This window comes from Catharus ustulatus, chromosome 24, assembly GCF_009819885.2.
Source record: "Catharus ustulatus isolate bCatUst1 chromosome 24, bCatUst1.pri.v2, whole genome shotgun sequence".
NCBI classification, from domain to species: Eukaryota; Metazoa; Chordata; class Aves; order Passeriformes; family Turdidae; genus Catharus; species Catharus ustulatus.
Genome location: NC_046244.1, coordinates 7321636 through 7341761, shown reverse-complemented (window position 1 = coordinate 7341761; position 20126 = coordinate 7321636). Strand labels below are relative to the sequence as shown.

At 55.2% G+C, this 20126-nt stretch overlaps 1 protein-coding gene across 7 annotated transcripts in view; it reads left to right on the top strand.

The window, feature by feature from the left end:
- Window positions 1–248: 248 nt before the first annotated feature.
- The window catches only part of SAMD11 (sterile alpha motif domain containing 11), a 103796-nt gene continuing 83918 nt past the window's right edge, over window positions 249–20126 (top strand). For 3 of the 7 annotated variants that reach the window (XR_004420031.2, XR_006163107.1, XR_006163106.1), the window contains exons 1-2: window positions 269–1071; window positions 3053–3144. Coding sequence is in view for 4 of the 7 variants with exons in the window: in XM_033079479.2 (XP_032935370.1) it covers window positions 285–1071; window positions 3053–3144 (879 nt within the window). In the remaining 3 variants the exon portion in view is untranslated. Of the gene's footprint in view, window positions 1072–2173; window positions 2381–3052; window positions 3145–20126 lie in introns of those variants that run through there. The other 4 variants (XM_033079479.2, XM_033079480.2, XM_033079482.1 and 1 more) reach the window with 4 other exon arrangements.

The following is a 20126-nucleotide window of genomic DNA, read 5'->3' as shown; positions in this document are numbered from 1 at the left end:
GGCTCCGTCCTCCCGGCGGGCGCCGGCGGGGCGGGGAGGGGTCGCGGAGCGGCGGCGGGGGCGCAGCGTTTAATTTTAATTATTGCATATAAATAAATAAACCAGGTGTCAGTTTAAAGGAAGCAGGGGGGCAGGGTGAAAGGGGGCTGGCTGGGCGGCGGGGAACCCTCCAGCCTGGCGAGAAGGTGGGTTGATCTAGGGGAATCAATAAGCGCTTTTTTTTTTTTTTTTTTTTTTCCTCCTTAAACCAAAATAATGTCTACGGCAGCAGAGACCTCTCCGAGATGTCAGGTATTAGTCCGGAGGGGCAGATCTGCGAGCCACAGAGCAGCTCCCGGGTCTACGGTACATTAGGCTCTCCGTGGGAGAGGGATCCCAGACAGCTCTGCTGGGGAACCAGCCCAGGAGATTTGTTAGCGGGCTGCTCCGGGGGATACCAGCCACCTCCGGCACCCGAGCGCCAAAGGTGCCTGTGCTGCTGCTGCTGCTGCTGCTGGCGCATTTCATCCAAACTCCAGCCGGAGCCAGGGCAAGTTGAACCGGAGACATTGGAGCCGCTGTGCTTCGGAGAGACGAGGGCGCACGGGGAGCGCGGCGGCACCATGCCTGCTATCAAGAAGGAGCGACTTGACAGGGAGGAGATGGCCCTGGCAGCTTTTAACCAGCCCATGGAAACCTTACCTGACTACCTCGCGCCTCTGGCCGCCGCTGCCATTCCGGTGGTCACCCCGCACCCGCCGGCTTACGAGCAGATCTTTGCCCACCGCGCGTACCTGGGCTTCCACGAGCCCCACCACCCCCACCCGCACCACCCCCACCACCTCCCCGAGGACCTGATGCTGGAGAGGTTTTCCTCCATCCCGGATTTCCAGCCCTTCTTTGACAACGGAGAGCCTTGCATCGAGGTGGAGTGCGGGGAGAACAAGGCGCTGCTCTACATCAATAAGTTGTGCCAAGGGAGCAAAGGACCCTCTATCCGGTACCGGGGAGAGTGGCTCACCCCCAACGAGTTCCAGTTCGTCAGCGGCAGGGAGACGGCCAAGGACTGGAAGCGCAGCATCAGGCACAAAGGTAAAGGCAGCGCTCGCCGTGTGCGGGGTCCCCGCTCCTCCTCAGCATCCTCCGTGTGTGCCCCGAGCTCGGCGAGCTCAGCTCAGAGAGCGGGGACAGCCGAGCCCCTTCCCCTGCGGCCGTGCCCCCTCCCCGCGCACCCCCGGCCCCTCTCTGCCGGATCCCCGCTCCCCGCTGCCGCCCAACTTTTCCGAGCCATTGGGGAACGTTTGCTTTTGGGGAGGGTTTTTGGGAAAGGAGCGGGGTGCGGGATTTGGGGGGCTCCTCTCCGCTGGAGAGAAGTTTGACGCGGCGCGGGCGGAGATCTGAACAGCGGGCGGGTGGAGGCGTGGGGACCCCGGGGGTGCTCGGGGTGCTCGGAGCTCTGGGGGTGCTCGGAGCTCTTGGGGCTCCCGGGGTGCTTGGGGCTCTCGGGGGCTCTGGGGGCTCTGGGGATGCTCGGAGCTCTCGGGGCTCCCGGGGTGCCTGAGGCTCTCGGGGGCTCTGGGGGTGCTCGGAGCTTTTGGGGCTCTGGGGATGCTCGGAGCTCTTGGGGCTCTCGGGGTGCTCGGGGCTCTGGGGGGCTCTTGGGGTGCTCGGGGCTCTGGGGGCTCTTGGGGTGCTCGGAGCTTTTGGGGCTCTTGGGGCTCTCGGAGCTCTGGGGGCTCTGGGGATGCTCGGAGCTCTCGGGGCTCCCGGGGTGCTTGAGGCTCTCGGGGGCTCTTGGGGTGCTCGGAGCTTTTGGGGCTCTCGGAGCTCTCGGGGCTCTCGGAGCTCTCGGGGGCTCTCAGGGGCTCTCGGGGCTCTCGGGGCGCTCCCCCGCCCCTGCCCGCCCCTGCCCGCCGCCGCTGGCGGTGCCGGTGGCGGAGCCGGCGCCGCGGGGAGCGGCAGCGCGGCCGGGCCAGGCACCGGCGGGGCGGCGGGCGGGGCGCAGGGGGTGTTCCCCTCGCTGCTGGGTGGTGCGGGACCTCCGCGGCGCCGGCGGCTGCTGACGGGCGCCTGCCCTGCCTCCCTCCCCTCCCCGCCCGAGCCGGCGCCGCAGTCGCGGCTCCGCGGCGGAGCTGCTGCTGCGGGCGGCAGGTGGAGAGCGGGGCCGGGGGGAGCGGCGGGGGCGGGCGGGCACGGCTCGGGATGAGCTGAGAGCTGGAGGTGTCAGCCCGAGGGGCTGAGGAGCGATTAGGAGGTGACTGACACCTCGCCGGGGTTATCGATCGCCACGGAGCGGGGGCAGCGCTTCGGGGCCGCGCTAATTGTGGCTGCATCGCGCATCGCGCCCGTTTCGTTCATGCCTGGGCTCCTGCTGCCTTCGGGAAGCCTCAGTTGCGCTGGGGTGAGTCAGGAGGAGCGGCGGGAGCTGCCCGGGACCGTGCCCGGGGTTGTGCCCGGGGCTGCGGCATCGCCGGCACCGAGCCGGGGCAGGGCTGGGCTGTGCCGTGCCCGGATCCATTCCCCGGGATCCTGCGGGGGCTGTGCCCGAATCTCCTCCTCGGGCACCCTCTGGGGCTGTGCCCGGATCCCTTCCCCGGGATCCTGCAGGGGCTGTGTCCGGATCTCCTCCTCGGGCACCCTCTGGGGCTGTGCCCGGATCCTCTCCCCGGGATCCTGCAGGGGTTGTGCCCGGATCCCTTTCCCGGGATCCCTCTGGGGCTGTGCCCGGATCCTCTCCTCGGGATCCTGCGGGGGCTGTGCCCGGATCCCCTCCCCGGGCACCCTCTGGGGTTGTTCCCGGATCCCTTCCCCTGGCACCCTCGGGGGCTGTGCCCGGATCCTCTCCCCGGGCACCCTCTGGGGCTCTGCCCCGCTCCCCTCCGAGGGGACCCGCGGGGGACAAAGTTGGCTCGGGGGCAGGCGGGGATGGATGCTGCCAGGCAGGCGAGGGGAGGGCTGTTTATATAGAAGCAGACGCGTGGCTCCCCCTCCCCCCTTCCCTAAATACTTTCCTTTTATAATCGTGCTGATTCTTTTTCTTCTTCTTCTGCTTTTTCTTCTCCTCTGCATACAGGGAAAAGTTTGAAGACTCTTATGTCCAAAGGAATCTTACAGGTACATCCTCCAATCTGTGATTGCCCTGGGTGTCGAATTTCGTCTCCAGTGGTAAGATTATTGTTAAACTATGTGCTTTAGTTAAGACATCTTCCCTCTCCTCTGCCTCCTTCCCTTATAAAAAAAAAAAAATCCCATTGCTTCTGTGCTCGTGGAGCCGTGATCTCTGAGGGTCACCGAGGCTGCCAGAGCCCTGCCTGCACCCTGAGGGTTCCAGCAGCGTTAGAGGTGAGCAGAGAGGAGCTTGGAAGCAGAGCAGACGGGAAGAGCAGTGTCTGACCTGAAGGAAGCAGCACTCGGTGGGAATTTTTGGTTTTTTTTTTGGTTTTCGGGGGGAGCTGTGTGCGCGCAGAGGCAAATCATTGAGGAGCCTCTTCCTTATTCCCTCCCCTTCGTTTCTGTGCGTTGTGCAGAGGTGTGAAAGCAGCTAAATAAAGCAAAAGGGAAATGTCATTGCACCCACGTGTCAGAGCCAGAGCAGCCACAGTTTACAAACCAAGGGTGAGGTGAGCTCAGACGCTCCCAACCCGAGCATCGTGCACGGCACAGAGCAGTTCTGGCTTTTAGAGATCTTTCCTTCCCAGCTGCTGGGTTCCTCTGGTGTTCTTGCTTTTATCCTGAGACTGCCAAAACCTCTCATCAGCGTTTTCGTGGAAAAGATGTTGATGCTATAAATAAAAGGGACTGAAATCGTAGTAAAGCAAGGCCTTAAAACGGTTCATCGTGTGTAAAAATAACCATAAAAATAACATCTGACTGGGAGGGCAGAGCTGTTGGTCTGGGGAACTGAAGCAGCTCTTGGTCTGAAGGAGCAACAATGATTTAAAACATTGCCAGCAGCACCGTGGAAACAGATCCAGGTAGAATGTGCTTTTATCCACTGGAAATGAACCTTTTTTGGTTTTGTGGACAGTCTGTGCTCACATGCAGCGTCTCTGTGACTGGGAATTGCAGGAGTTGCAGTCCTGCGTGGTGTCTGTGCATGCATGGCTGTGTCACAGCCCTGTGGGAAGGGGCAATAATCAATAACCAATAATCAATAATTCCATAAATGAATGGGGAGGTGTGTCCTGTGGCAGCAGCCACCCCACAGCTTTGCCTGGTGTTTGACACCAGCTGGGCACAGACCTGTCCCAGCCCTGCAGTTTGTGGGACAAGGTGTGATGTGGTGGGAGCAGCTGGGAGGTTTCTCTGTGCTCTCCTTGCCAGCTCTGGGCCTCAGAGCCACAATTCTGCCCGTGGCAGGGATGTGCTGTTGTTGTGGGGATGCTGACAGTGCCTGGCCAGTGATGCTGCCTGCTGGAGCTTTTCTGGGCTAGTTGTAGCTAAATAATTCACTTTTCTAGCAGCGTTTTCAGGAGTTGTGCAGGGGTAGGTGCATTTCCAGCTCTGCATGAAACCCGTGTCTGGTACAGGCTGTGAGAACCGGGTTTGGAAAGTACAGAGGGAAAAAGAGGCTGGTGCTGTTCTGGGAAAGGAGAAATAAATCTTTCTGGCCTTGGCTCCCACTGCTTGCCCAGCGGGGAGAGGGGTTTGGATGTCACAATTGGCACAGCAAGGCCAGAGCAGCGAGCATTTCTGTCAGAGCTGGGTTCTCAGTGCTCCCTGCACTCTCTGGGCTGTAATTAGTGCGTGTCCCTGACCAAAGGATGGTTCCACGGTTTGAACCTGGACTCTTTCAGTCGTGCTTTGTGGTGGCTGCATGCTCTGCACAGCCAGAACAGTGGCAGCAGGAGGAGGATTAGGAATTGGGTAAGGTTTATATTCTCCAATTAATAATTGTCCATTCAAGCACCGCTGAGATCCTAAGGGCTGATTCTCCTCAAAAATAGAAATGTTTTATATTTTATAGTGCAGAGGATGGAGACTTGCACTGCCTGGTCCTTGTGTGATGGGGGGTGTGGAGATGGGGAGCTGATCTGTCTGCAGCTGCTTCCCCTGCTCTGAAATCAGTCCTTGGACAGCGGGAACGGGCCAGGAGAACTCCGGCAGTGCCTCTGGAAGGGGGCACGGAGTCACAGGGGTCTGCATGTCCGTCTGTCCGTCTGCAGCAAAGGCTCCCAGGCTGAGCCCGGCTGTCCCCGGTGACAGCCAGCGTGTCCCCTGCCAGCCCCGAGCAGCCCCTGCCCGGCTGGGGGAAGAGAGGAGGGGTCGGTCTGGAGAGGAAATTGCGGCGAGCCGCAGTCCCCGGGCTGGCAGCGCCCCCGGGCCGGGCTCAGCCCGCTGCCCCTGGCTCCCCTCGGTTCCCCCCGGTGCCCCCCAGCCCCCCCAGCCCCCCTGTTCTCCCCCAGCCCCCCCAGCCCCCCCGGCCGCCGCTGGCGCCGCGTTCCCCGCGTGTCCCGTTGGGGCCGGGGCTCGGCGCCCGCCCCCCGCCGCCGCTCGTTGTGTGCAGCTGCAGACGGGGCCGGCGCCGGGCCCGGCTCCGCCACCGACCGCCGGTTTCCTGCTGGGCTCGGGGGGAGCGGCCCCGCCGGCGCCTCCGCCCCCGGGCTGCCCCCGCGCCGGCAGCTGGCTGGGCATCCATCCATCCATCAATCATCCATCCATCCATCCATCAATCATCTATCCATCTATCCATCCATCATCTATCCATCTATCTATCTATCCATCCATCCATCCCTCCATCCATCATCTATCCATCTATCCATCTATCCATCCATCCATCCATCATCCATCATCTATCCATCTATCCATCTATCCATCCATCCATCCATCCATCATCCATCCATCATCCATCAATCATCTGTCTATCCATAATCCATCATCCATCCTTCCTTGATCCACCATCGTCATCCATCCATCATCTGTCTGTCCATCCATTATCCTTCATCAGTACATCCATCCCTCCGTCCCTCCTTCATCCATCCATCCATCATCTATCCATCTATCCATCATCCATCCATCATCTATCCATCCATCCATCCATCATCCATCCATCATCCATCCATCATCCATCCATCCATCCATCCATCATCCATCATCCATCCATCATCCATCCATCCATCCATCATCCATCCATCCATCCATCCATCCATCCATCATCCATCATCCATCATCCATCCATCATCCATCCATCCATCATCCATCCATCATCCATCCATCCATCCATCCATCATCCATCCATCCATCACCCATCCATCATCCATCCATCCATCCATCATCCATCATCCATCCATCCATCCATCCATCATCCATCCATTCCATCCCTACCCCATCCCTCCCTCCCTCCCTCCCCTGAGTGCTGGGCTGTGGGATGTTCTGAGTGTCGTTCCCAGGGCCGGGTGCAGGCACAGCCATGGGGAAGCAGGGTCTGCCCTGGGCTTTGTGCCCTCACAGAGATTTTTGTCCCCTGGGTGGGAGGATGGCACAGGATGCCAGACCTTGCCAGGGTGAGCTGCCAGATGTGAGCAGGGCTCTCCCCATATTTGTTCCTGTCAGTTTGGGCAGGCACAGTTTTGTTTGGAGCCCTGGGTGGATTCCAGGCTGTTCTGGTGAAACCCATTCCCTCCAGGGCTCCTCTGCCCCATGGATCTTCTCTGCCCCAAACCCACCCGTGCCTTCTGTCCATCCTGCTTCCAGCCCACAGCAGGAAGGGGAGGACAGCTCTGGAATCCTTGCTGATGGATGAATTATCTCAGATTTGTGAGGCCCAGCTCACACCTCCAGAGCAGTGGAAGGGCAGACCTTGGCACTGTGATTGTTTCCCTGATCAGAGTGTGACCCTTGCTGTGTTTCCCATTCTGGTCCTGCTGCTCTGGAGGGGAGTCAGGGCTGCAGATTGGCTGCTCCTCACCCTCCTTTCCCATCCTTTCTTGGGCAGGGAATCTGAGAGATGGCCCTTCTGGGGTTCAGGGTTTGGGGCCCAGGTAGAGAAGGGAAGATCCATTTCCCCAAAGCTGTTGTGACACGGCCACATTCACACAGAGCAAAACAAAAAGAGCAATAAATGATGTTTGGGTTTTGCCCCACGTTCATCCCATGCAGAGACACAGGGTGGGTGTGCAGGGCTGGGGCACTGACAATGGGAATTCATTTGCTTGCTGGGACCGTGTTTTGCTCTTGGTTTGATTTATGTGTGACTCCTTTTATTTGCTGCTTTTTGCTTTTCGTCATCGTGGTTGTTTTGCTTTGCTGCCCTGAGGTTCAGGCGTCAGTCCAAGACTTTGTCAGGGATGGGAAGAGGAACTGTCTGCTGCTAACTTCAGAAATGCCAGTAATGAGCAAAGTCTGTCCTTCAGCCCTGAGGTTTCTGAGCTTCTCCTCGTGCCAGTTTTGGGTGCAGGGCTGGGAGGCAGCTCCGTGTCACCCTCAGGGGTGGATTTGTGTCACTCTGGGCTCTGGCTGCATCTCCCTTCTGTCCTTCCCTGCTGTCCCCTCCTGGCTGCTCCAGTTTCCAGGAGGGGAGGTCTTTGGGCTCCTGAGCGTGCTGGGATCCAAATTCAGAGGCTCTGACCAAAAGGGAATCTCCCACCCTGGGCACGAGTGTCCAGGAGAACTTTCCCATGGTGAGAGGACTTTGCTGCTGGAGAATTTCCTTGGCTGCCTGCAGGAGCAGGATTAATTCTGAAATTTCACTGCTAACTGAACAGATTAGATTTAGGTTCCTTTCTGAGCTGCTGTGGGCTCAGGGATGGGAGCTGGGGAATGCTGGGGTTTGTGTGCAGGGCACTGTTTTCATAACTTTGCCTCTGTGTCCCTTGGGGCTGCCTCATGAATGTGGAAAAAGCCCCTCTGTAAAGCAGACTTATAAACCTCCAAATCCCCCCAAGGTCTTTGGCACAGTCTGTTGATTTTTATTTGTGGTTTCATGCTGATTTGGCTTGTTGCTTTTAATCCAGCACATTTTAGTTCAGGTTAGTGTTTGTTGGAGGTTTTGGAGATAGATGGGCTTTTTTTTTGTTTGTTTGTGGGGTTTTTTTGGTTGTTTTGTTTTTTTAAAGGACTTGGCCCAGGTGGATTTTAACCCATGTTGCACTGCAGACTTGCAAATATTGAAGCTGATTCAAACTCTGCCAGATTTCAGTGTGGTGGAGGTGGAGGTGAGGTGAACCCTGCTCTGAGATGGGTGAGAGGCTCCCAGAGCCCAGCCAGGTGCTGAGTTCGGGCAGTGGGAACCTCTGTGCTGCACTGTCACAGAAATCCCCTAAACCCCAGCCTTGGGGGCAGAGAGTGCTTCCAAAAAAAGGGATTTTTCAGGGGCAAACAGCTGGAAATGGGAGAGGAGCTTGGAGTGCTCTGGGTGTTTGAATTATTGCTGATGGTCCCAGCTCTGCCCCAAGGAAAGGAGCAGTTCTTGTTCTGCACACAGGCAAAACAAACCCAGAGCAAGGGCACACAGAGTGCCAGCACAATGCTGGAGGATTTCATTTTGTGGATTATTAAATACCCTCTGGAAAGGAAAATATTAATTGGATTGCAGGCTTGTGAGTGAGCAGCGGAGATGTAGAAGCAGCTGTGGCTTAGGAGAATAATTTTATCTTGCAGGGGGTTTGAGGAGCTCCAGGAGGGTGAGGATTGCCCTTGTGCAGGGGCTGGGTGAGGATTTCTGCTCCTGCAGAAGTGAGGAGCCAGTGCAGGTGAGAGGTGAGGTGTGGAGGGAAGGCAGAGCCAGGAAACTGGGAAAGAGGGAAAGGAAATTTGTGCTGGGCTTGGTGTGTGAGGTCCTGTGTGGAGGGAGCAAATCTTCTCCTGGGATGCTCCAGGAGGGAATTGCTGACCCCACAACCAGCACAGGGTGATTCCCTGGGATCTGCTGCAGGAAAAGGCAATTTCTGAGCCCTCAGCCCCAGGAATTGGGCAGCTGCAGCCAGCACTGCTGGAATTCTGCTGCTCTGAGGAGAAGTGAGGCCTGGCAGGAGGGACAGACAAATAAATGTGGAGGAGCAGGGCAGGCAGCATCATCTCGTTAGCACCGTGTCAAGGGCAGCAGAGAGGTGACACAGGAGAAGTAATTTTGCTGTCAAAATTATTTAGAGATGTCATTAAACTGCTTAGGGCTGTCTCTGGTGCTTCAGGGCACAGACACCTGGTTTTAATTTGCTCTGCTCTGTCCAAACTCACTGGCCTGGCTCAAAGGGAGCCTGGTGGCAAAAGCTGCAGGGAGTGAGAGGTGAGCAGGAGCAGGGGGAGCTCCCTGTAAACTTCTTTAATTTAAAATTATCAACCAGCTCAGCTCTGTAGGGATGGGGAGCTGGCAGAGCTCTGGCTCAGGGCTGGGACCCTGCTGGCCAGGCTGGACCCTGGGGCTTGGGGCAGGATGCAATTCAAGGTTCCTTCCAAGCCACACCAGTCTGGGATTTTATAGTTGGCCCTGGACATTGGAAAAGATTTTTTTTAAATTAAATTATTAAATTATTATTATTTTATTTTTATTATTAAATTAAATTTATTATTTAATTTTATTATTAAATGTTTTTATTTACTTATTGCTTGGCCAAAATATTACACTTACAATCACTTTGTGTGCTCTCTATATTTTGCTTTTTCTCTATATGTTTGCTTTTTTGTTTGTTTGTTTTTCTTCCTCCCTCCCCCCTGGTGCATTTTCCTGCCCTGTTTCTCCTTTGCCCAGTTGTTTCCTTTATCTGGAAAATGTTTTACTACTAAAGAAGTTTGGTATTTTCCCTCCTTCTCCCCTCTGTGGAAATGCATCATCCTCATTCCCAGCTGAATAATTCACTTTCTCACCATCCCAGGGCTGCCTTTTGCTGCCAGGACCCCTCCCCTCCCTCCTGGAGCACTCCTGCTCTCAGATTTTGTGTTTTGCTGCAGCAGGAGGATGCTGCAGGCTGTGCAGAGCAGCAGTGCTGTGCTCTCAGCCCGGAGCTGTCTGTGCACACCCTGCTCTGCATTTCCTTCCTGTTGCTTTTGGCTCTTGTTTCAGCCCAACCAGCGAGGACAGGGAGGAAATTACACATTCCCCTGGGTCAGAAATGCAATCTGATAAGGGCTTTTCTTCCAGCAGTGGCTGAGGATGAGGAGGGATGAGTGGAGGGAATTCCCAAGCACTGGAAGGTTCTTGCTCATTTATTTTAATTTTGCACCTGGTACAAAGCCCCATGATCTGGGAAGGCCACCAGCCCCAAATTTGCTCTGGTTTTTTTATCAGCTGCACAGAGATGTTGCTGCACATCAAACCCCTCGTGTTCAGGTGTCAGGAGAGCTTCAGTCCCTGTGCAGAGCCGGTTCCTTGATCCTCTCCCTCCCCAGCACACTCAGCAGCCAGCCTGGTCAGGGGGCAGTGTCACCTGGGGGGACACCAGTGACACCAATGCCACCCTGGGGGGACACCAGTGACACCTGGAGAGACACCAGTGTCACCTGGGGGGACACCAGTGCCACCAGTGCCACCCTGGGGGGACACCAGTGTCACCTGGGGGGACACCAGTGCCACCCTGGGGGGACACCAGTGACACCTGGGGGGACACCAGTGCCACCCTGGGAGGACACCAGTGCCACCAGTGCCATCCTGGGGGGACACCAGTGCAACCAGTGTCACCCTGGGGGGACACCAGTGTCACCTGGGGGGACACCAGTGACACCAGTACCACCCTGGGGGGACACCAGTGCCAGCAGTGCCACCCTGGGGGGACACCAGTGTCACCTGGGGGGCCACCAATGCCACCCTGGGAGGATACCAGTGCCACCAGTGCCACCCTGGGGGGACACCAGTGCCACTCTGAGGGGACACCAGTGCCACCAGTGCCACCCTGGGGGGACACCAGTGTCACCAGTGTCTTCCTGGGGGGACACCAGTGTCACCAGTGCCAGCAGTGACACCCTGGAGGGACACCAGTGACACCCTGGGGGGACACCAGTGACACCAATGCCACCCTGGGGGGACACCAGTGTCACCAGTGCCAGCAGTGACACCCTGGGGGGACACCAGTGCCACCAATTCCACCCTGGGGGGACACCAGTGTCACCTGGGGGGACACCAGTGCCACCCTGGGGGGACACCAGTGCCACCTGGGGGGACACCAGTGTCACCAGTCTCACCCTGGGGGGACACCAGTGCCACCTGGGGGGACACCAGTGCCACCAGTCTCACCCTGGGGGGACACCAGTGCCACCCTGGGGGGACACCAGTGTCACCTGGAGGGACACCAGTGTCACCAGTATCACCTGGGGGGACACCAGTGCCACTCTGAGGGGACACCAGTGCCACCAGTGCCACCGGTGCCACCAGCCTGGGTGGCACTCCAGAGAAATGGGAAGCAGGAAACAGTTTGGTGATGGAAAAACCCCAGACCCTGAGATGTGGTGGTGGCAGAGCTCAGGGAAGTCCTGCTGTGCTGTTTGGAGCTGGTGCCCAGTTCAGTGCTGGGGTTGATTGCAGCATTTTAAAGGACTCCTGGGGCTCTGAATCACCCCAGAGTGTTGTTTGTTCCCTCTGAGGAGCCAGAGCTGGGTTTATTATCAGGGCTGTCCCAGGCCAGGGCAGCTCCTGCTGCTCTCCTGCCCAGCAGCCCAGCCCTGCCTGCATCCCAGGGGATGGAGAGGTGCCCTGGCTCTGGAGCTGCCGATGCTGGGTTGCCAGGGCAACCAGAGATGGCCCCTGAAGACAGGAAAGGGCAAACATTCCTTTCTGCTGCAGTCTGGAGCATCAGTGATTGAATGAGATTAGATGGAATTAGATAATCCTGAAATTCTCAGTGATTTGACGCCAGACTTTTATTAAATAAGTGAAAGTACCAGCCCTTATAATAAAAATGAATTCTTTCAGATCAATAACTTTCCCCACTGCTCGTCACAGCTGTGATTCTTGAGATCTCTTTTTCTGTCAAAACACACAAACCTGCTTTTTTTTTTTTTTTTAATTTAAATTTTTTTTTCCTCTCCCAGAGGGGACAATAATATCAATTCCTCTTTTATTTCCCCCCTGTGACTCACCCACTTAACCCTGCAGCAGCCTGGCAGGGGAAGGCACTGCAGGGCTCTCAGGGATGATTCAGAGCCCTGGAATTTACAACTCTGGGGTGACTTAAACACTGCTCAGCATTACTCCTAGGTATTGTAATTTAGGGTTGAAGGAAAAAAAAAATGAAAATATGCCATGAATGGGGAGTTTTTTTTGTTCCTCCTGTGCCTGGCCGCTCCTGCTCTGTGCTCTGATAACATCGTGCCCACATCTCTGCTCTGCTTCTCCTCAGGCTGTGCTGGCCCTTCCAGAGCTGACCTTTTCAGATGGATTTTTGATTTTTGTGCAGCTCCAGACACCTCCTGAGGGTGTTGCAGGCACAGTGGGGTCACAGCCTGGCTGCTCCTCTGCAGAACGCTTTTAATTCTGAATTAAACCTGAATTCATTCCCCAATTCCTGCATTAGTGTGGTTTCTTAGAACGTCTTCGGCTTGAAATTCATGAGCTGCTCACTGGATCTGGACTTGTTTGTATCAGCACTGTGGGTCTGGGCTGGTTTTTTGGAGTCCCACCTTGCTGAGATGGATTTCTCAGGAATAAATTCAGTTCAGGGTAATTCCATGGGGCTGGGGAGCATTTCTGTCCCCTGGCATGTGCAGAGGGCAGAAATCATCCTTGCTTTGGGAGGATTTACTGCTGCCTCTGATGGGTCTGCTGTTGTCTTTAAATCACTGCAGGACCTGCAAAAAGTGTGTTTAAAGGATATTTGAAATTATGTGCTCTGAGTTGCTTTTCCTTTAGCTGAAAAACTTCCACCCTGAGACTCGTTGTGGTGTCCTGGGACTCCTGCAAGCCCCTGCATGCTTTTCAGCTCTGCAAACAGGAGTGAAAACTCTTTTATTTTTCCCATATCATGAGGAAATACTGACATGGAGCAAAGGGAGAGAGGGAAGGACAGAGGGGCTGGGAAATGGGTGAGAGAAGTGAGCAAACCTTGCTCTGATTCCACATCCAGGTGTCAGAGCAAACACCTCACAGAATCCCAGGCACATGGAGCTGGCACAGCAAAAGGAGATCTATTGGTTTAACATCTTTTCCATTAACAAGCTTTAATTTACATAAATTATATCCCCCTCTGTTCGTTTGTTATTACTTGTTCGTTTCCTCTATTTCATCATTTCTCCTGGGGGTTATAAAATTACTTGGATTATTCTGCTTAAGCTTTTTAAAATACAGTCACAGTGCTGTGTTTTCCCATTTACCTTGGGTTTCCTCATTGTTCTGAGCCTCATTAAAAATCTGAGTGAAGTGGCTCAAGAACTTCCCTGGATGAGTAATCTGGAAGTCTTTGAGAGCAACTTACCCAAACTTGCTGATTTTAACTCCTGTAATTTTGGGAGTTTCTGTTATTTCTCCTAATGCACTGCTGGAATGAAAAGCATTTCATGTCCGTGCTGTGTCAGAGCTGCCTTTTTCTCCCTGTGCAGAAAGAAAAGATTTACTGGATATTTTAATATTTTTCCTTATTTCTGACGGTTCTGTGGTCACCACCTGACCCTGGGCTGAGGCCACTGTCACCTCCTGTCCCCACCAAGCCAGGCTGGAGCTCTGCAGAGAGGAGAGGGAACCTTCCCTGCCAGCCCCTGGAGGTTCTGGATCCTCCTGAGCCCCCCTGGAGGTTCTGGATCCCCCTGGATGTTCTGAATATTCTGGATCCCCCCTGGATGTTCTGGATCCCCCCTGGAGGTTCTGGATCCTCCCTGGATGTTCTGAATATTCTGGATCCCCCCTGGAGGTTCTGGATCCCCCCTGGATGTTCTGGAGGTTCTGGATCCCCCCTGGATGTTCTGGATCCCCCTGGAGGTTCTGGATCCTCCCTGGAGGTTCTGGATCCCCCCTGGATGTTCTGGATCCCCCCTGGATGTTCTGGATGTTCTGGAGGTTCTGGATGTTAATTATTCAGATTTATACAACATGGGCCTGCCATTAGCCTGTAGGTGCCATGCAGTTAATTAAGAATTAATTAAAAGTGCAGTCAGAAATTCAAACCTGCCCTTTGGTTCGTCTCAGCCGTCCCTGTCTCCAGCCAAGGATTGACCAGCACGTGTGGGAGTCATTCCAGGCAGAAAATTCAGTGAGGAAAAGCCTGAGGAGCTGAGCTGGAGCCTTCCTGGGCTGGCAGGGCAGGGAATTGTCCCAGGTTTGTGTGGGAAGGAGGGGAAGAGCTGAGGGCAGAAGGATCAGGGAGGTTCAGGGAGCTCCAGCCTTTCCCTGCAGAGCTCTGCCTGCCCAGGAGCTGCTGTGCTGGGATTCCCTTCCCTCATCCCTGTCCCTGCTGCCTCCTGGGCTGGGGAATAATAAATAAATAATAAAATAATACTAAAATAAATAAAAAAATAATAAAATAATAAATAAAATAATAAATAAAATAATAAATAAAATAATAAATAAAATAATAAATAATGCCCACAGGGATCAGCCAGGGGCTCCCAAGGGACTGAATTTCCTTCCTCAGTCCCACCCTGATGCTCTTTATGAAAGACCTGCAGTTATCCTTCATTAACTTGTGTTTTAAACTCTGCTCTTGTCTTTTGTTTACCTTCCCGACTTCTGATGTGATTTCAGAGGGGATTTTCCTGCAGTTGCAGCTGGCACCGGTGTGCAAACAGAGCCAGGCCTCTCTGTTGTGTGCCTGGTGCTGTTTGAGCCTGGCTGTGTTTGGGAAGGGCTGGCCCGCCTCAGCCCAGGGCACAGGGACCGGCTCAGCCCGGGAGTGCTGCAGGGCTTTGTGCATCTGAGCCTGCTGTGTCAGTGGGGCATTCGCTTGTCAGGGCTGATCTCCTGCCTCCAGAACTGCAATTCCTGCAGCACCTGCTGCAATCCCTGCAGGAGCTGCTGCAATTCCTGCAGCACATACGGCAATTCCTGCAGGAGCAGCTGCAATTCCTGTAGCACATCCTGCAATTCCTGCAGGAGCAGCTGTGATTCATGCAGCACATGCTGCAATTCCTGCAGGAGCTGCCGCAATTCCTGCACCACCTGCTGAAATTCCTGCAGGGGCAGCTGCAATTCCTGCACCACCTGCTGCAATTCCTGCAGGAGCTGCTGCAATTCCTGCAGCATATGCTGAAATTCCTCCAGGAGCTGCTGCAATTCCTGCAGCACAGGACGCAATTTCTCCAGGAGCTGCTGCAATTCCTGCAGGAGCCGCTGCAATTCCTGCAGCACAGGACGCAATTCCTGCAGCACAGGACGCAATTCCTGCAGGGGCAGCTGCAATTCCTGCAGCACATGATGCAATTCCTGCAGGAGCAGCTGCAATTCCTGCAGCATGTGATGCAATTCCTGCAGGAGCCACTGCAATTCCTACAGGAGCTACTGCAATTCCTGCATCACCTGCCGCAATTCCTGCAGCTCCTGCTGCAATTCCTGCAGGGGCAGCTGTAGTCCCTGCAGCACATACTGCAATTCCTGCAGGAGCCGCTGCAATTCCTGCAGGGACAGCTGCAATTCCTGCAGGAGCAGCCCTGCTGGCTGCTGTCCCACCTGTGCCTCCCACCCTGGGCAGTTCCTCGGTGCCTGGCAGGGCAGAGACCATTCCCAGTTCAAATGTTCCACCTTTCCAACTTCCCCTCTGTTTTACTCCAATTAACTTCACTTCTGGTTTTCCCTCCCATGTGAGATCAGAGTTTTTTTCACCTTCTCAGAAACCTCTTCCCTCTGGCATTGCTCCTTTTCCTTTCTTCCCCTCCAGCTTCTTGGTTTTCATTCTTTTGATGAATTATTTACCTCTCTTGTATTATTTTTTTATATTCTCTTTGTGTTTACCTTCAAAACACACAACTCCAACACTCCCTGCTCGCTGGGAAGCCACTGCATTTACTGGTCACTCATTTCCCAGTCTGGTTTATAAATACAAATGTAAATAATGTGGTGTCACCTGCTGGTGCTCCCCGTGTGCTGAGACAGCTGGGGGTGTGTTCCTGGTGTTTTTTGGAATCCAGGGGTCTCTCCTTTGCAGCTGGGTGTGTGTTCCTGGTGTTTTTGGAGCTCAGGGTTTGTCCTTTACAGCTGGGTGTGTGTTCCAGGTGTTTTTTGGAGTAGAGGGGTCTCTCCTTTGCAGCTGGGTGTGTGTTCCAGGTGTTTTTTGGAGCTCAGGATTTGTCCTTTACAGCTGGGTGTGTGTTCCAGGTGTTTTTAGAGTACAGGATTTGTCCTTTGCAGCTGGGTGTGTGTTCCTGGTGTTTTTTGGAGCCCAGGGGTCTCTCCTTTGGGTGTGTTGGTGCTCTCAGTGTCAGGGCTCTGTGGTTCTGGAGCTGGGGGTGACCCCAGTGCTGGCAGAACACACCTGGGAGCAGGCAGGGTTGTGCTGGGGCTTGGATGAGTCCCCCAGATGTGTCCCAGTTACCTGGGGCTCTCAGCATCTGTCCCCAGATGTGCCTCACCTTCTGGGGTGAGGATAAACCCCCAGGTGTGTCCCACCTTCCTGGGGCTCCCAGGATAATCCCCCCAGGTGTGTCCCACCTTTCTGAGGTGAGGATAATCCCCCAGGTGTGTCCCACCTCCCTGGAGTGAGGATAATCCCCCAGGTGTGTCCCACCTCCCTGGGTCCAGGATAATCCCCCAGGTGTGTCCCACCTCCCTGGAATTGGGATTTTGCTCAGCCTGGCACTCCCAGCCCCTCTCCTGTGCTGCACTCAGGCTCTGGGAGCCCTGGCTCACCCTCAGTTCATTCTGGGCTGGGTTTAAGCCAGGCTTTGGGCCCAGCCCAGCCCCGAGGCTGGCACTGACTGCCCACAATTGACTTTCTCTTCCTCTCAATCAGATTTAGCTGAGAAACCTCCCAGCTCTGCTCCTCTGTCCCTCCCAGGCTCAGCCATCGAGGGGAATTAAATTAAACAAAATGAAACATCCCCTCCTCAGCACTGGGGCTGTTAACCCCCCTGTGCACAGAAAATGAGCAGAAAATTCAGCTCTGAGCCCTGGGAGGGGGGACCTCAGAACCTGCTCCAGGCTCTCAAGGGTCCCCAAATCAGGGATGGAGGAAGAGCGCTCAGGGTGTCCCCAAATCAGGGATGGAGATGGAGGAGCCCTCAGGGTGTCCCCAAATCAGGGATGGAGATGGAGGAGCACTCAGGGTGTCCCCAAATCAGGGATGGAGATGGAAGAGCTCTCAGGGTGTCCCCAAATCAGGGATAGAGATGGAGGAGCACTCAGGGTGTCCCCAAATCAGGGATGGAGATGGAAGAGCTCTCAGGGTGTCCCCAAATCAGGGATAGAGATGGAGGAGCACTCAGGGTGTCCCCAAATCAGGGATGGAGGAAGAACCCTCAGGGTGTCCCCAAATCAGGGATGGAGATGGAAGGGTCCTCAGGGTGTCCCCAAATCAGAGATGGAGGAAGAGCACTCAGGGTGTCCCCAAATCAGGGATGGAGATGGAGGAGCCCTCAGGGTGTCCCCAAATCAGGGATGGAGACAGAAGAACCCTCAGGGTGTCCCTGTCCCCAGAGGCTGTCACATCCAGGGCATGTGGCCCCACCAACTCTACCCTCTGTCCCCAGCCCCCTCCCCTGCATTTCCTTGGCCTCATCTGATCCCAGGGCTGAATCTCTTCTAAAACAATTTATTCCCATTATTCTGTAGAATAATTCTGAATTCCCATTATTCTGTCTGGTGCCAGCGTTTGCTTCCAGCAGCCACCTCTGTCTGCAGCCAGGTGAAAATAAAAACCCCAAACCCCAGTTGTGCTTGGAGCCCTTTGCCATCCATCAGCCAGGGGTCACAGGAACTGCAGGTCTCGAAATCTGCAGGAAATCAGTCTTTGTTACACGTGAAATAAAGCAGTCTATGGGGAAAATAACCATAAATGTTCATTATTTGTACAGGAAAATCAATTTGTAGGCCAATTGACCAAATAAAGTAATACAATTTGCTGGGAAATCCCCCAGGTGTGGCAGGGAAATCGCAGAGGCTGGGGTTGGGATGGTGGGAGGGATGTGGGATTGAGGATTGGGAATGTGGGAGGGATGGAGATGAGGTTGGGATGGTGGGAGGGATGTGGGATTGAGGATTGGGAATGTGGGAAGGAGGGATGGAGGTGAGGAAAGGAGTAAAGCTGCAGAAAAGGGTGCAGCCCATCAGGGGAAGGGAAAAGGGGAAATGTGAGGGGTTTGGTTTTGGTAATTTTGCATCATTTTGGGTGGGATACCAGGGAGGGGCTGGGAGGGGATGGCAGGGACAGAGGGACACAGGGACAGGGACACAGGGACAGAGACACAGGGACAGCCCTGAGAGTGACACAGGGACACAGGGACAGGGACAGCCCTGAGAGTGACACAGGGACAGGGACAGAGGGACACAGGGACAGGGACAGGGACACAAGGACAACCCTGAGAGTGACACAGGGACAGAGACACAGGGCTAGTCCTGAGAGTGACACAGGGACACAGGGACAGGGACAGGGACACAGGGACAGGGACATAAGGACAGCCCTGAGAGTGACACAGGGACAGAGGGACAGGGGGACAGGGACACAGGGACAGCCCTGAGAGTGAGACAGGGACAGGGACACAGGGACAGGGGGACAGCCCTGAGAGTGACACAGGGACAGGGGGACAGGGACAGAGGGACAGGGACACAAGGACAGAGGGACACGGGGACAGGGACACAGGACCAGCCCTGAGAGTGACACAGGGACAGGGACAGTGACACAGGGACAGGGACACAGGGACAGAGGACACAGGGACAGAGGGACACAGGGAGGGACACAGGGAGGGACACAGGGACAGGGACGGGGGACAGGGACAGCCCTGAGAGTGACACAGGGACAGGGGGACAGGGACAGGGGGACAACCCTGAGAGTGACACAGGGACAGAGGGACAGGGACACAGGGACAGCCCTGAGAGTGACACAGGGACACAGGGACAGGGACAGGGGGTACAGGGACAGGGGGTACAGGGACAGGGACACAGGGACACAGGGCCAGGTCCAGCCCTGAGCTCTCTCCTGTTTCCTGCTGCTCCAGGGCTGCAGGGAAGGGCAGGGAGGTGTCTGGAAGCTTCCACACCCTTTGCCCCTTGTGTCTGCACCTGAGAGGGGGAGCAGCAAGGAGAGGAAAAGGGGAAATCTGAGATTGCCTTGGTTTGGGAGGCAGGAGCAGGGTTCACTCTCAGTGTTCCACTCTCAGTGTCCCACTCTCAGTGTCCCACTCTGTCCCACTCTCTGTCCCACTGTGGTTATTTAATAATTGCTGTGCTTTGCTGGGACAGCTCCAGTGTGCCACTGGTGTCCCTGGGAGGAGGGGAGGGAGGACAAACCCCCAGGTGACAGGGCAGGGAACTGTTTTATTTATTTTATTTTTATTTATTGCTGAACCCTTGGCCACTCCTGCTGCTGTGGTCTCTGCTGGGGCAGCTCTGGGCTGGATTTGCCGCTGGACAGTGAGGCTGGGAGGGCTAATGAAGGCCCAGGGGACAGGGCAGGATTATCCTGGAGCCTGACCCTCTCTGAGGTGTTTACACTAATCCCAGCTGAAGGTAAATGCAAACTCTGCCAGCTCATTCTGCAGGGGATGTGTGGTCCCCTCTGCTCTGTAATTCCCTAATTAAAGCCATTCCACCAGGTTTGTTATTTGGGAAAGCAAAAGAAAAACATCCCAGACTCTCAAAACCTCCCCCTCTCCTTTTCCCTATCTTTATTATCAATAAAAAAAAAAGAGAGAAAATGCTGTCTGGGCTCGAGGATTTCCTTCACATATGGAAGGGATTTAGAATTCTCCCCCTGGCAGCTCCCAGAGCTCCCCCACATCCCCTGTGCTCCCCAGCTCCATGGATGCAGGAGGAATGCACAGCCTGCTTCCTTCTGCAGGCTTTTTTACCCAGTAATGATTATTGAATCACAGGCACGTGGATCCTCTTGCAAACAGCTTTGGTGTTGTTAAGTGGGAGCAAATTCTTGGGGCTTTGGGGTTTGTGTGTCCAGTGTGTCCAGTGTGTCCAGTGTGTCTGTGTGTCCAGTGTGTCCAGTGTGTCCAGTGTGTCCAGTGTGTCTGTGTGTCCAGTGTGCCCAGTGTGTCCAGTGTGTCCAGTGTGTCCAGTGTGTCTGTGTGTCCAGTGTGTCTGTGTGTCTGTGTGTCCAGTGTGTCAGTGTGTCCAGTGTGTCCAGTGTGTCTGT